This window comes from Camponotus vicinus, unplaced genomic scaffold, assembly GCF_025532165.1.
Source record: "Camponotus vicinus isolate PSW18456_S1 unplaced genomic scaffold, iyCamVici1.0 SCAF_1, whole genome shotgun sequence".
Taxonomy (NCBI): domain Eukaryota; kingdom Metazoa; phylum Arthropoda; class Insecta; order Hymenoptera; family Formicidae; genus Camponotus; species Camponotus vicinus.
Genome location: NW_028141945.1, coordinates 37,174,617 through 37,190,113, shown reverse-complemented (window position 1 = coordinate 37,190,113; position 15,497 = coordinate 37,174,617). Strand labels below are relative to the sequence as shown.

At 34.1% G+C, this 15,497-nt stretch overlaps 2 protein-coding genes and 1 long non-coding RNA gene across 5 annotated transcripts; 1 reads left to right on the top strand and 2 right to left on the bottom strand.

Annotated features, from left to right (window-relative positions):
- Positions 1-926: 926 nt before the first annotated feature.
- Positions 927-12,599, bottom strand: Tsp5d (Tetraspanin 5D). Of its 3 annotated transcripts, none has more exons than XM_083088307.1 (5): positions 12,462-12,599; positions 6,069-6,180; positions 3,395-3,586; positions 2,649-2,831; positions 927-2,492 (listed from the first exon to the last, which is right to left on the bottom strand). In XM_083088307.1, coding segments are annotated over exons 1-5 (825 nt in total). In that variant the 5' UTR covers positions 12,464-12,599; the 3' UTR covers positions 927-2,156. The 3 variants fall into 3 exon arrangements, with proteins under 3 accessions (XP_082944433.1, XP_082944442.1, XP_082944450.1); XM_083088316.1 differs by lacking the exon at positions 12,462-12,599 and adding an exon at positions 6,469-6,673; XM_083088324.1 differs by lacking the exon at positions 12,462-12,599 and adding an exon at positions 6,449-6,524.
- Positions 8,565-9,727, top strand: LOC145965081 (uncharacterized). Its single transcript, XR_014436602.1, has 3 exons — positions 8,565-8,740; positions 8,812-8,916; positions 9,185-9,727. It is a non-coding gene; the product is annotated as an uncharacterized LOC145965081 (long non-coding RNA).
- LOC145965078 (protein THEM6) lies at positions 12,115-15,193 on the bottom strand. The gene is made up of 3 exons (XM_083088379.1): positions 14,933-15,193; positions 13,778-13,992; positions 12,115-13,671 (listed from the first exon to the last, which is right to left on the bottom strand). The coding sequence occupies exons 1-3, from the start codon at positions 15,075-15,077 to the stop codon at positions 13,435-13,437; spliced, it is 597 nt and encodes a 198-aa protein (XP_082944505.1). The 5' UTR covers positions 15,078-15,193; the 3' UTR covers positions 12,115-13,434.
- Between the last annotated feature and the right edge of the window lie 304 nt (positions 15,194-15,497).

Genomic DNA, 15,497 nt, shown 5'->3' with positions numbered 1-15,497 from the left:
TGTAGTCAATAGTATTAAGATTATTTTTAATTTTAAGACATTATGCAAAAAAATTTATGCAAATATTATACAAATATTATTTTTTGCATTTGCGAAATCCATAACATGAGTTCAGGCTAATGTAAAACGAGCATATATATATGTACATATGTATATATATCTATATTTTTTATAGTTTTATGCAAATAAAAATATTTTATATCATTTACAAAAGCAATTAAATTCTGACTCATCGATCGATTCAAACTATTTATCACATATATTATATCATTTTCTGATTACATATATATTCAAGGCTTTATAAATAAAGTTTGTTCCTTATTTTTTATATTTCTATATTTTTGTCGCATTTTTTTATAAACCTTCTTCCAATTCCATAACTAAAGATATTGAAGAAAATGCAAAAACGAATTTAGTTCTAGATATAATGAACAAAATAATTTTAATAGTCCATCAAATATAATATCTTTAATGCTTATATCATTTATATTGCTAGCTACGATACTTTATCGACAACTTCGTGCCATAAATGTATTATGCGTTTTACATTACGCACTCTCTAGCACCTGAGAAGTAGTTATTATTTATTTATGGCTACCTGTATATTTGACTTGCTTCTTTTTATGAATTTTGATGAATCGATATTTAATCGTATGCAACGTAACTAAAGTGAAAATCTTGGGTTTATTTATGTATAGTTTATGCAAATGTTCTGAATTACGATTCGAATAATTAAACAGATGTTTTGGCTTATCTAATTTAATATTCTCTGAAAAGTATCTTCCAAATATCGATAAATAAAATGTAAAACTTCGAAATTTTTGTTATCGTACAATACAAAAAATATAACTACAACAATAGTTAATTACTTTCTTCATCACGAATGGAGAAGGCAAGAATAATGAAGTGAAATATACGTATAATGATCAGTGTTAACATATAAATATATTATTTATTAATAATAATAATTTATATTTAATACATTCGTAAAATACATTACTGTCGTCTTGTCATTTCGATTCTTCATCATATAATTGTCAACACCACTTTATATAAATTATTATTAAATTTTAAATTATGAATATATTCATATTTAATTATTTCTTTCAGCGATATCAAGTATAACACATATAAGAGAAATTTCATTTTAATTTATACATATATGTATGTGTATATATATTTAGATATAAAATCTTAACATAAGTTTATACTTATGACATTGAAGATATTTTGATAATCTATAATCTCAATTGAATACCCGAGAGACTAAATCACATAATCATGCACTATCTATCTATTATCTAACTGTTCCCAAATATTAACATCGAGAATCGATGCACCGTACAATTAATTATCGCAAAGTAGTGATTATTTTTCATGAATGAATACTGAGTATATATCGATTAGAGTCGTCTCGAATACTATTAAAGCAGGATAAACTTGTTATATAGGAAAATTGTAATTTAATACTCGATTATAATCTCGAGTCACTCTCTTTCTTTCTCTCTCTCTCATTCTCTCACTCTCTTTCTCTCTCCCTCTCTCACGCCATTATATAAATTATTCTTACATACAAATTAATTTGTCTACAAATTAATTTCTCTGCTGTCAGATGTAACTTACATCATTATCTATAAATATTGGAAATATTAAAAAGGATCCACGAATGATACTATTGCTTACGCTTAAGAATATAAATAATTATCAAATCGATATAAAATCTGACAGCGAGAAGTCGCGATAATCACCGGAGATTGCAAGAAACATTACCAGCATTCAAACTAAAAAAAAGGAAAACCGTCGATTAAATACTTATCATAATTTTTGGTGCACAGCGGAAACTTTTTGGTCAGTTAAAACCTCAACGTGTCTTCATCTACTTAAAATGCCTCATATATAAAATATAGAATAATATTCAATAATCATCAATATAATATAATTTCGTTTTATATCTCTCTTCTGAGTTTTTTAAACAAATCTTCGCTTAGCTCGTTGCCTCTTATTTTTACAAATATCTGCGAAGTCATCGAAGGAAGACCAATACCGACGATTCTGAAAAGCTTCGTTCCCGCTGCGTGGAACGGGAATCAGACACTCGCGAGGAAGGTTTTACATCGATCTCAGACGGTGGTCTCGTCCAAGATCGATTGGAAATTCTAGGTATTGGTAGTGTCGTAACTCTTGTACGTGTGAGAGGACCTCTTGTTCCTGACCGTGCAGAAGAGGATCATGCTGGCTACCTGGCCGAACAGCTGGAGGAAAGCGACGACGAGACCCACCGTACCCACCACGTGGAGCCTGATGACCAGCCACATTTGTATGGCAGACGCGCATCCCTCCTTGTACCAGAGCTCCTTATTGCGACCCTCCGGATCTAGACGACCGCAGTATCGTTCCCGTTGCATACAGCAGGAATCCGGTACCCGGTCCTCCTCGGGCCATGCCTCGATTTGGAACCAATCCGTGTAGTCGCGTACGCCGCAGCAGTGAAACTAAAAGCATTTACATTTATTTCTCCTACCTGTAATTAACCTTTCAACCGCGCGGCACGTGCAAAAAGCTTATGCGATTAAATTGAGAAATTCGCGACATAAAATATTATTACCGCTACTGGTCTTATGAATAATAGTTTAATCGAGCACGCCAACCTCAGTATGTATGTGGTCCCACATGGCAGAGAGAGTTCCCGGCTCCCTGGTGACATTGTAATGCTTCTCAATACCGTACAGTAATTCCTCCTTCAGGCTTCTCGCGAGATGTTCCCTGAACACGAATGCTAAAGTGCCCAGCATGAACTCGGCGAGAAACATGAGTATCACCAGACTGAAATACTGAAAATTACGAAATGTGTGTAAACGTTCACGTTTTAACAAAAGTAGGGATTTCCAAAAAATTATTTTTTACAGGATTTTTGCTTTATGGACTATTAACTTCGATCCCATCTACGCCCATAAAAATACTTCATATACACATCACGCGCTCATGTTCTATGGAAGCAGGTTGCTACATTATACATGCACGGTCTCGTACACAAGCAGATTTATCGATCCGTCATACATTACACGACACGAGTTTAACAAGCATGACTTGTAGCGAAAAAAAATATTGCGTCTGTTGAATTTGTTTCAAGTCTGAAAATACGAAGGACCTAATAACGTGTCATTTAAGTAAAAAAGGAAAGTAATTTAGAAAAAAAGAAAAGTGTAGTTCAGGAGATATGGATCGTTCTCTATGAAATTATCCAAGGCAGCAAAAATTTGCTGACTACTAACAAGAGAGGTACTCAAGACAGCCAAGTTATACGAGTCTCGTGTGCTGTACGTGTACCTAGTATACTATAGTACGTACTTTTTGCTAGACGCAAGCGTTTTACAATGGGTCACGTTGTACTAACCGTGATCAGCATACATCTAGACTGAAACCACGCGCCGCAGCATCCGAAGAAGGCGATGACGAATGTGACGCATCCCGCGACGAGCAGTAACGAGTCCGCCGATGCGAAGCTGTACTGCGGCACCAAGGTCGCGTATCCGGAATAAGCCAACCGCAGCCAAAGGCCCGCACCCAAAATTCCGCAAGCGCATAACTGTAAAAAGAATTACGCATGTCAGAGTCGCGTCAAGCGTCATAAATGCCTGACATTTGACGAGCATATTTATTAAACCTGTTGGAATCGCGAATACGCGCCAAATAAATAGTTACACCAGGGATTCCAGAACTACCAGATGTTTCTTTTTTCAATTGTAGCTTTTATATCTGATTTTTATTGAGAAAAAATCGACTCAAAATTTGTAGCGAAAGTGACTACATCATCACATAATAATTTTAAGATATCTCGTAAAAAATAAATAAATGTTGTAGATGATAAAAAATATTCTTAATAATTAAAAAAAAATACGTTGACACTTTACTATCGCAAGTAGCAGAAAACTTAAGAAAGAATAATAATTCTGCACAGTGGTCTCACGCCATCGTGTTAAGTCAGTTGCTGATGCTAATTCGTGATGTGTACAAAGATCCAGGAGATTATAATTAAAAGTATCAAGGGAGAGAGATTCTTATCACACGTATACCCACAACACGCGAGTTTACTGGGTCAATGTCGCGTTATTTTCATTCAGCTGCGCTTTTGATGCAAAGTCGATATTGTAAATTGATTTTTGAACAACGTTATTTCAATCAAATTCGAAAAAACAAAGCAGGTTGTAAGCTAAAAGATATTATAATCTTTTTTGAACCGTCGAAAGAGAAATTGATATCATTAACTATTTCATTTCGATAATTAAAGATCATTAAAAAAAATATTTTGTTAATATAGATAGATACCATAACAAAAATTTACCGCTAATTTTTACATCTGAGTATTGTTTATAACATGTGAAATTTATAGCAAATTCTAATAATATCTTCTGACAAATTTAGGTCTCAAATATTAATCACTGCACTTGATAAATGAAATTCCATGCTATAATCAAACTTTACAACACAAATATGTTTAGCCTTAATATAAATAAGAGCCATAGAAAAACTTTCTTTCTAAATTTCCCTAAGTAAACTCTGTCTATCATTTAGATTGATTAAGTGCAAAACATGTGTGATATCACAATATTTGCTAATCATTCATCTACCTTATAATCAGTTGATTTTTCGCTTCGAAAATTGATGCGAGATCATTCTTTTTAATGATCTAGTCTAGGTCAATGACCCAACGAATTCTTGGAAATAGAACAATTGTGATACAAATTAACTAAAAAGTATCGATATCGGTAATTCAACTGTGTACGCATAACGGTACATCGTTCACCTGCTAAATCATTCGCAAATAGAGAGACCGCGAGTCCATGTCCGAGAGAGAGTACAGAATTTCTAGGTAAGCCAGTGGGTAACCCACTGCGCCGTCAGAGACGGGAAGTCGACCAAGCGGCCAGGTGAATATTGACCTTACAACTTCGCGCGTGTTCCGTAAATTACGATACATCCGACATCGCGCGACCTACCTTGCGTCATCGAACGCCGCGAAGGGACATGTTTATGCTTATGATGGCGTAACACGTCGGCGGAAATTCGCGTAACGCATTTATGCGCGATGAAGATTGTAGTGGGGATAATTTATAAATTGCAACTCGCCCAGCATGAATTAAGAAATTAATGCACTGTTACGCGACCTCAATAGCTAATTGTCAAAAGCGCGTCCGTACTTTCTAATTATCGTCAATGATGCATACGCGGTACGGTACTGTTGCAAAGAGGGAGAACGTTATATAATATATGTATCTCATTGATATCAGATATTCCATTTAAATCGTTAGAAAGCCTTGCAATTTTGCATATTTATCTAACGCAGCATCTCGAATAACTGCACTTGAGTAATGTATACGCACATCTTTCGTCGCGTCTGCCGTGAAGCAATTAATACGCAAGTATAATCAAGAGCGCGCGACAACAGGTGGCACGCGTTTAACAGTCTAATAAAGTCTAATGAGAGAGACGTGTACTAGTTTCAGTACCGTGTTTCATCACCGACTTAGGTACCGTAAGTTCATAGCTCATAGAGCACGGTTCAACGCCCTATTTAAGGCTTTCATCGCGATACAGACGTCGCCGACGACGGACGATTTCAAGTGGAATGACAAAGTGGGAAGGGAACAGAGAGAATGGGAAGGAATGCGAATTATAAAAGCGACGATTTAATAACCGAATTGCGTAGGCCGTTATTAGTCGTGTTGGTTGCGTTGTTTCACTTGTTGTTCCTGATCAATCGAAATTATGCCTGCACTGCACGTGTTTATGAATTGTGTGCTAACGAAACGTTTCATTCAACTTCATCGAGATGTTCGCACACGTATCTTCTTTTCAACACGAACGAGACGTTTAAATATAACTCAAGTGTCGCTCTAGAATAGTTCGCAAATATAAAGTAATCGATTTTAAAATTGAATGAGATATTTTCTTAATCATATAAATCCGAAAAAATCATAATCTCACTGATTTTTTTTTTATAATTATAGTGTAATTTAGAATCAAAAGTCAGCACAGTTTTTTATGAAAATAATGTAAAAGAAACTTACCCAGATCAAAACGTTGAGGGAGCAGAAGACGTGCCTGATGCACGTGTATCCTGTACGGCTCATGGCTCGATCCTTCATCAACTCTTCACTCTGAAGGGGCTGGCAATGTTTCCTGCAAAAACGTAGAGTGTGATCCATTTAAACAGGAAGCGGGTAATATAATTGTTCGGCAATAAGGAAACTCGTGAAAGCAATGCCACTTCGCGAATTAACATGCCATCAAGCTTCAGAGCTATACCAACGACCACAGAGAGAATCCACTAGAGTATTAATTACATCGACACAATCAGCAACTTTCTATCGCGCAGACACATAGAAAAGACTCTGACTTCTTTATCTCCTTCACGCGAATATTATTATAATTATTACACAATAATTACTATTGTGATGAGGAACCCACCGTGCGCATCAGCGCGAGAGTCTCGTGGTACGCATCACGGATCACCAGGAAATACTACGTTCGAGAGGCAAGCTGAGGAGGATAGATCGTGCGAGGAAAAGAGGAAGGGGAAAACCGCGACGAGAAAGACAGAACGAGAGAGAGAGAGAGAAGAGCGAAGTTGAGGAACGAGAGGCTGATGGTGGAAGAGGAGGAAGAGAAGTCGGAGAAGGAGAATGAAAAGAGATCGACGAGCAAAGAGGATCCCGAGGAAGATCCAGAGGATCGTCTCAGCTGACTGATTGTCGATCGATCTGACAACAATTCTCGTCGGATGAGGATCCGCTCCGATATGTCTGAGCACGAACCGATATGCGATTGGTTCTCGTCCGGTCTTTCACGGGCCTTCTAGGTCCGCTAACGGGACAACCGCTCCGGTCGAAGCCGCTCACCTACACGCGATCACGATTGCGATCACGTAAATCGCGACAGGAGATCGGAGGCGATACCCGCGGAGAGGCGAGGTGCGTTGAGCTCATCAGACGTCACTTTTCCCGTAGATGACCTATCGAGCCGCGAGAGAGAAAAAAAACATCCTCAAGGTCACTCGCGTGATACCCCGAGGGATGTCTAGTCGTTCTCTTCCGTCTCTGTCTCTTTCTCGCCTTACGCTATCGCGTCGTCACTATTCTTTGTTAGCCTTTTACATCCCAGCTGAGACCTCTCATGGAACGTTAGACTACAAAGGTGAAGGTAACGTTCGCCGAAAGGTCTCGTATATAAAAATCTTCACTTTTGCGGATTGTGCTTTCCTAGAAATTCTTATTCACTCATATAAAGTTACATATATTATCTCAGACTACTTCCCACGGTAAATTTATGAGCGCTTTCTTCTGAATAGAAAAAAAATATGAAACTCTTGTGCTATTATTGTACACAATTAATCTAATTTAATTTTACCTACAAATTATTTTAAAATTGTGTCAAATATATTTTTCTACATTAATTTACGTCATTCCATACTTTCTAAATGTAATTATTCTGCATATAATAATAATTTTGTGATGTACTGTTCCCATACAGCACCGAATATTGCAGCAATATTATTAATATTGTTGTAACATTGCAGCAACATTGCAATATTGCCGCAATATTACTGCAATGTTCTGTGCTGTATGGGTTAGAACAAATTTAATCTACTGCATGTTGCTACCTACAGAAAATTAAATGATTCTTTTCAGACTGATAAAAATGTTAAAAATATTATCATATTTGAAATTTAAATTCGACAAAGGCGATAATTTTTCTGCTTTAAGTCTAGACACTATGCAATAATATTGATCGAATATGTACAAGATGAAGACAAAAAGAAGAAATATTAAATAAAAAAATTATCTGCACAATAAATATATATATTCCCATCAGCTATAGCGAATATCGTCTATTACAATCTCACATTATTATGATGCTTTCATTCCACGATTGTTATCGCCGAGTCGCTCGCATACATTGTAATTAGCATAATTAATGGGTCGAGTAATTTCACTGAATTGTTAATTTCTCACTCGTATTTTTACAAACAAAGCAAAGCAAAGGAATAAAATTAACTGGAAAGCTATGGTTACTAAAAGAAGGAGTGTTTTTATGTTTAATCAAGATCTCTGATATACTTCGCATCTTCCATTGAGGCGGGATTTTATGTATGAAAGCTCCATATCTATCCATAAATAAGCATTTAGATGAATTTTTACCTGACAGAACGCATAATTAATGATAATCTAGTGTAAATAAAATTATCATCGCACACACTCGCGCACCATCTCGCAATTTACGAGCAGTCGTTCAGTGTCCTTGCAAATACCGTACATATTTGGCACAAAAAGATTTATCAGAATCACGGTACTTTTCAGCAAGAAACGAGACATCGAGTTCGACCGAGCATTCGCGAGTTAATGGAAAATCTGTTATCAGTTCATTGCGCGATTAATGTATTCTCTCTCTACTTGACGCAATGAGGGCCGTTATCAGAATTGAATAATATTGATTCGCCTTATCAAGAGCGACGGCCAGGCAAAGCTCTCACGCAAAACTCCACCCACCGTCGTCGTAATATTCGTGCCACTTGTCGCCCGTTAAATAAGAACATCATATCAACATCGTTCGCGAGGATTAAACCGTTCGGACAAAAAGGAGAGGATGCGAGCGGATGAAAGAAGCGACGAATAACGGAATGAAACGGATGTAGATCTGATGAAAACAATGTCCATATTCGTTATTATCGAGTTCGTAAAAGGTAGGTAGAATTAGATAAGGTAGGTAAGGTTCGTAGAATTTACCTTGCTGCACATATCTTTTTTATTTCAGTCGCTTCATGCGTCAGGGATAATCCCTGTGACATTTACAGCGTACATCGTAGCCAGAAGGTGTGCGGAAGGAAGAAAGTTACCCTATTCTCTGTTGCGGTTCAAAGTAAGATATATTTATAGACCTTGAGATATGCTCTTTTTTTTATCCCATATAGCTGTTATAGAAATTCCAATATCTGTAAGACACACACCACAAGCTTTCCCTCGTGTTATAATATTTTATTAAAGATTGCTCGCGAGAGTAAAGAGTTGGAGAATATTTCTCTCCTACTTTTTATATAAAAAAATATTCGTATGAAGAAAAATTGAATGAAAATAGATTGAAAAATTACGTTCCAAAGATTAATTATCTCATTTAAATATGATTAAAGAATATTTGCGAATATTGGACATATGTCGTGTGAAGAGATTAATATCGGCATCGGAGAGATCAATTTCTGACGGACGAAATGGAAGGCTGCGTGAAAATAATGTACATTGAGGAGAGTGCGAAGGGGCGCACAAACGGTCCCCCTGCCTCGACTTCCTGCCAATTGCGGACAATTTGTGGTCATCTATGATCTCCCCGCTCGTCGTCGCGCGTCGTCGTCGCGTAAAATGCGTGTGGACGATGCCTAAATGTAAAAGTTAACGCGGCCCGGTTCTCCGTCCGTCTCTTTCTCCTTTTTTTATGTGCCATCGCGTTAACACGTCCTACACATTCAACTTCCCACGTGATGTAATCGAGGAAAGGAGCTCGCACGCGCGTCTCATTATCAATTTTTCGGCAATGGCATATGTGTGTAAGAGCGCAAAAGTATTATTTTCATCATATTATAATGATAGTTTCTCTTAAATGACATATTCTTAACGACAGTTTTATGTCTCAATTTTTTACTTCCCCGCAAAAAGAAGAAACAAAATTCACCTGCCAGCCATGGAACACTTTTGATTATTTATATTTCACTAACTAAAACAAATTGGTACGTTGTTAGAATTAACAGTATTAGGAATTTACAGTACTCATTAGTTACTTTATGCGAAATGGTTGCATAAATCACGGCACTTACAGGATCGAGAACGTGATCTAGAAAAGCTATAATTATGTTGCATTAGAAGAATATACGTAACGAGCTTATATACCTAGGAGAACTCTCATACTTCGTAATAGAGGCATCCTATTATACTTATTATGACGATCCATAATTTCCTGACGCGGTCAGGTATCGATGAATACGAAAAATCATGATTATATAAGAATCACTGCAAAATATTGCGTACGGTAAATTAATTGCTAATCGTAAGACGATGTGTCGAGGCATGCGTATCTTTCATCGTAAAGAAAGCCACACGCAAACACGAATCCAGCCCGTTTAATCCCTCCCGATTCTTCCCACGTGTACGTGATCGGTTTCTTAAATACCGCATTAAGAATTTTTTTTATTCGATAAATCCATCATTTAAATTCTTGCCTCGTTCTTAAAGCATTTGTGTTTGTCAACTCTTCCTTAAAAATAACATTCTTCTAAATAAATTTCTGTTGTACCAGATAGAAATTAGATACAAAAAAAGCTACAGGAAAGTATATGAGCTTATTTTTATTTTATAAAATATACTAAATCATATTCTTTAAATAATATTTATAATTGATAAAATTTATTTAAAAAAAAATAAGATACATATTTACGTTTAAATATTTGTCAGGAATTTAATTAAAAAATTTAATATTTAAATTATTTCAAAAATGTTGACCATGTATGTTTAAAAGCAAATGGATCGGATTACAAAGCAATTAAAGCAATTTCTATTCATCAGTATTTGAGCTTGGAATGTATACAGTTTCTCACGAATTTATCGGGGAAAGTAATACATTAAGAGAGTTGATATATTCACCGAGGAAAGCACGGATTCATTGTTCTATTAAATGTTGGTGCATGGGAAGAGAAATCGACGAGCGACCTGTTCGCACGATCGATTTCCTGGCATTTGGGATAATGGCGTGCGTTATCACAACACACTTTCCGATTTCGACACGAAATGTGCGTGCAATTTTATTGAAAAAATTTACAACACCCCGATTTTTTAGACGCGTGAGAGAATCATTAGATAATAAAACTTTCTCTTTATTGTTTTGTAAGAGTGAGACAGATCTCATTGTCGGATGCTTGCGCTCTCTAGCACAAGTAGTATCGCGCTCGATTAGATAAATTGTCTAATTTGTAATTACGTACATGAAACGTTACAAAGGAGCGCATACGTCAGTAAATTCGCGTAATGATCGCAATCGCTAGGTTGCGACAATTCGTTGAAAACGTATTAATCCTTTCCGTCGAGGTCTAAATCATCTCGTCGAGGCTTATGAGACCATGAGATACACGCGACAGTATTAATCTGTGCGATATGATGTGATGATTTTGACGCGATGAAACGATATGAAGAAGATATATTTCAAATTCGAGTTTTAAAATTAATATTTCTAAAAAATTCTAACTTGGAAATGTCATTTTTTAAAGAAATATCGAATATTATGTACGTATTAAATTAATAATTTCCTTTGGCTTATTCAAATAAGATTTCTTAAAATCTTAAAATCATTTTTCGTTATTCTACATATTTTTCTTTAATTTTTAATAATTTACAATATATTTTTGTATTGATAAAAATGAAAATTACTAAAAGCAAAATCTTTTTTGAGTTAATTAAATAAGATTTTGTGAGTTATTCTCTTTCTAGAAATTAATTTATCAAATGCTCTTTGTTTTCAGTTATTAATTAATTGGAAATAATAAATATTGAGAGAAAATTGATTCAAAATTAATAAAAATTATTGGTGCAAAAAACATTCAACTTTAGCATATTGTATATAGATGTCTACTATTATAAAAAATAAGAAATTTATCTCTCTTTCTCTCTCTCATTAAAAGAAGACAAGGTCACTCATTAATATTTATCTGCAAAAAAATCGCGCCGATATAATCAATAAGTCAGCAATAATGATGGACGATATTCGATCTATTATACATTTTCTTGTGATGTAATCTTTTAATTTTATTCGTACGTGTGCAGATATCATTAACTGTGTTGACGAATGCAACTGTATTCCAGTATTGTATTTGTAAGCAGAAATATGTGAGTTTCACGTGCTGAATTCGCGAAATGTTTAATAAATCCGTTTTACCGGACGAAACACACAAGTGAATCGCATTCGCACTTTATTAAGTGAGTTTTACGTTTCACAGACTTGCTTTGCTCACGCAACTGTATATATGTCATGTGATATAAACTTTGTGAAAAATAATCATTTAAATAATTATTTCAATAATAAAAGTTTCTCAATCGTTTATTATCGCACATATGTTATTTTAAAACATCTTCCCTCTTTGTATCATATGTAAATTATTGGCAAATTTTAATGACAATTACATCTGTTCATCTTAACATCATTACAAATTCATTTTCGTAAAACCAATCATTCATATTTAAATGACATCTCTAAAATAATCTCTAAAATAAAACATGAGATAAACTCTCGCGTACATAACTTAGAACAAATTTAAATAAATCTACATAAAATTTGCAAAAATTGCGCGCTTAACAAGCGAAATAATTAAATATGAAAAGAAACTTTTCGCAAAAACAAGCAAACTTAATAGCTCACTGATCACTCACATGCAGGACGAGGAGGCTCATCCGTATTATTCTTTGCAGAGCTGTCGCGAGCTCTTCGTCATCGAATGGTTCACAAAAGTTTATGGAAAGCGCAATCAAAGGTCGGATCGCGGCAGCTTTCGAGTTCACGGATCGACTGCGCGCGCGATACCAGCTCGCAGAAACATCTGTTCTTCGCTCTTCAAAGCCAGTACCGGGATCGCCATCTAACGGTTGCTCAAGCGTTTTGTGAGATAACAAGAGAGTGACGTAAGGAATTAATATCCACAATGTGTTAATTACAACAAATCGATCAAAGCAATACACAAGATGTTTATTACTTTGAATGAGTATCAGCAAAATATTATTTCGAAAAAATGAAGTGTTACGTGTGTGTGATGAATTTTATTTTAAATATTACATTTTAAACTATGCGAAATATTAAAACCTTACGTCACGAAAGATGCATAAACTTTTTAAATGCGTATAAATTGTTTATATTCGTTACAAACACTTCGTAGTGGCGTAAATTAATTATATACGTATAATTGGACGATGTAAATCTTTTGCAAAAATTACACACACGCAAGAAATATTTTTAGCAGTATTTGATAAAATCTTCATTATTGTCCTCATCAATTGTATAGATCAATGAAATGCACGCGCATAAATCTAATATATTTTAATTTAAAAATTTTATATATTTGTAGTCAACATTATATGTCAATAACAAGAAAATCTGCACTACACATTTAATCTACACATCCTTGATACTTAGATATAAAAACGAGCTTTAGAAGTTAGTTATGTCACATTATGAAAAAGAGAGATACTCTATTTATAATTATAAAATACCAGATACGCCTTTTGAGAGTGTCTGTATATTTAACAACGTAACGAGAAATATATCAAAATGCAAACCGTTCTAAGAGAAAAATAAATAACATATTTTAAAAATATTAAGAAACGGTAAATGTTATATCTATTTGTTTTATCATTTTTGTTTTTTAAGATTTTTAGACGACTCTTCCATAGATTCCAGCCATAGCTGAAGTTCTTTAGTGGGTTCTGGTTTACGTGTTTCCGGCTCTATTTCGGCGATTAAATCGTTTACTGGCACTTTCAATCCGGTTACAGTTTGTCTACTTAATACAACGGCATGAATAAAATTATTCGTGAGGTTGATGAACTGTTGCTCCACATAAAAGTGTTTATCTTCCCAGTAGATAAGCTGTAAGAATGTAAATGAAAATTAGAATAGATTTAATTATTGTGAGGGATTTTCAATTATGAATAGAAAAACTAATACTAATACAGTGCAAAATATCGATCGTAACCTTTGTTGTAATCTTGTACAGCGTAAATATAGGAATTGCACGGCGATATCGTATGGTGCATGCACCTTGAACAGCACCGCCTTTTCTTTTTAAGATCGCTGCATAAATTCCTAATCTATCATAAAAATGGAAACGTGCAAAATCTAACTCGCGCAGGTATCTCGCATTATTCATGTGTTTGAAAACCAGATCGACATCCTGAGTACTGCAGATACCTGAAGCAAGAGAAATTTCTGTGTCAGATATATTATTGCTTAAATAATCTAAATTTTATAAATAATTCAAACGGTTGGAAAATTTTTTGCTCGAATCTTGGAATTTTTCAAAAATTTAGATTGTTGAATTGATTGGAGATTTATTTGCTTCTAATTCTATTCTAATTTATTTAAATGAATTATATCAAATGTTTGAAAATTATATATTAAAAAATAAATTTTTGAAATTTGTTGTAGTAATTTTACAAGATACACTTTGTATATTTAAATATGATAAATCTTTATATGAACGAATGTGAACGATGTTCTATGACTCGAGAAACATGTCGACATATATATATAGCAACGCTGTACAGTTATTTGCTGATCTATTCCATATTGTGAAATGTCATGTTTAAAAAACATTCTATTCATAAATACATAATAAGTGTGCATCTATTTAAATAATTATAAATTATGAATATATTGATACACGATTGCAAACAAAAATTATTATATATAATTTTTTTTGCAAAATATTATTATTTATATTAACATATTTTTATTGTGGCTTGCCTTTTTTAATGTAACATTAATATGATTATATTTTATGAACTTTGATTTTGATATAAAAAATATATAATAACAATATGATACAATTATGCCTGAAATTTATATCTTTATGTATTGAATAAATTAATGTATATCTTATTTTCTATAATTATTTCCTTGAAGTACATATTTGAAATTTATTCATTTTTTTTCGTACATTTTATGTTCAATTTTTATACGTAATAACCGATCCCATTAATTCGCTTTTTATCCCAATTTTATGCTCTTGAAATATCTCTCGAAATAATCAAGCGCAAATAAATTTATTACATAACAAAATTAATAAAGCAATCTATTAATTGATATATTTTAATGCAATCCACATTATAGTGAGAATACGATAATTTACCATAAATTGTTGTCGCGTCAAAAAGCTTCTTTTTTTTCTGGAAGAGTCTGCCCCACAAGACGGTGCCGATAATTCTCACAAAGTAGTTCACATCAAATAGGATGTAGAGAATGGCGATTATTGCCACGCAGCAGGAACACAACATTGTTAGCTTTTTACTGGCGTTTTTCTTGATATCTGAATAACAGAGCGATAATACTGAATAACAGTAGACTCGATGTATACCTTCTTACGGTCGGCAGACAACTGACCGTGAATGATACTCCAACATGTCTGCAGTCTACGATATGCGAAAGAACCGGTTCAGGCAACTATAGAAAGAGATAGACTTCAATATATTGTCACAGTTCAGAGTATTTAAGCATCGAAATCGGAAATTTACAAACAAAGTATCTTTTACAAAATTATATCAGGATTTATGTTTATATAACGCACTTATATGATGAATTTATTGGTGTATAAAAAAAAATATTGATCATTGTGTAGATAATTATTCTCTCTTTTTTATAAATTAAAAAAATATTGATCATTGTGTAGATAATTATTCTCTCTTTTTTATAAATTA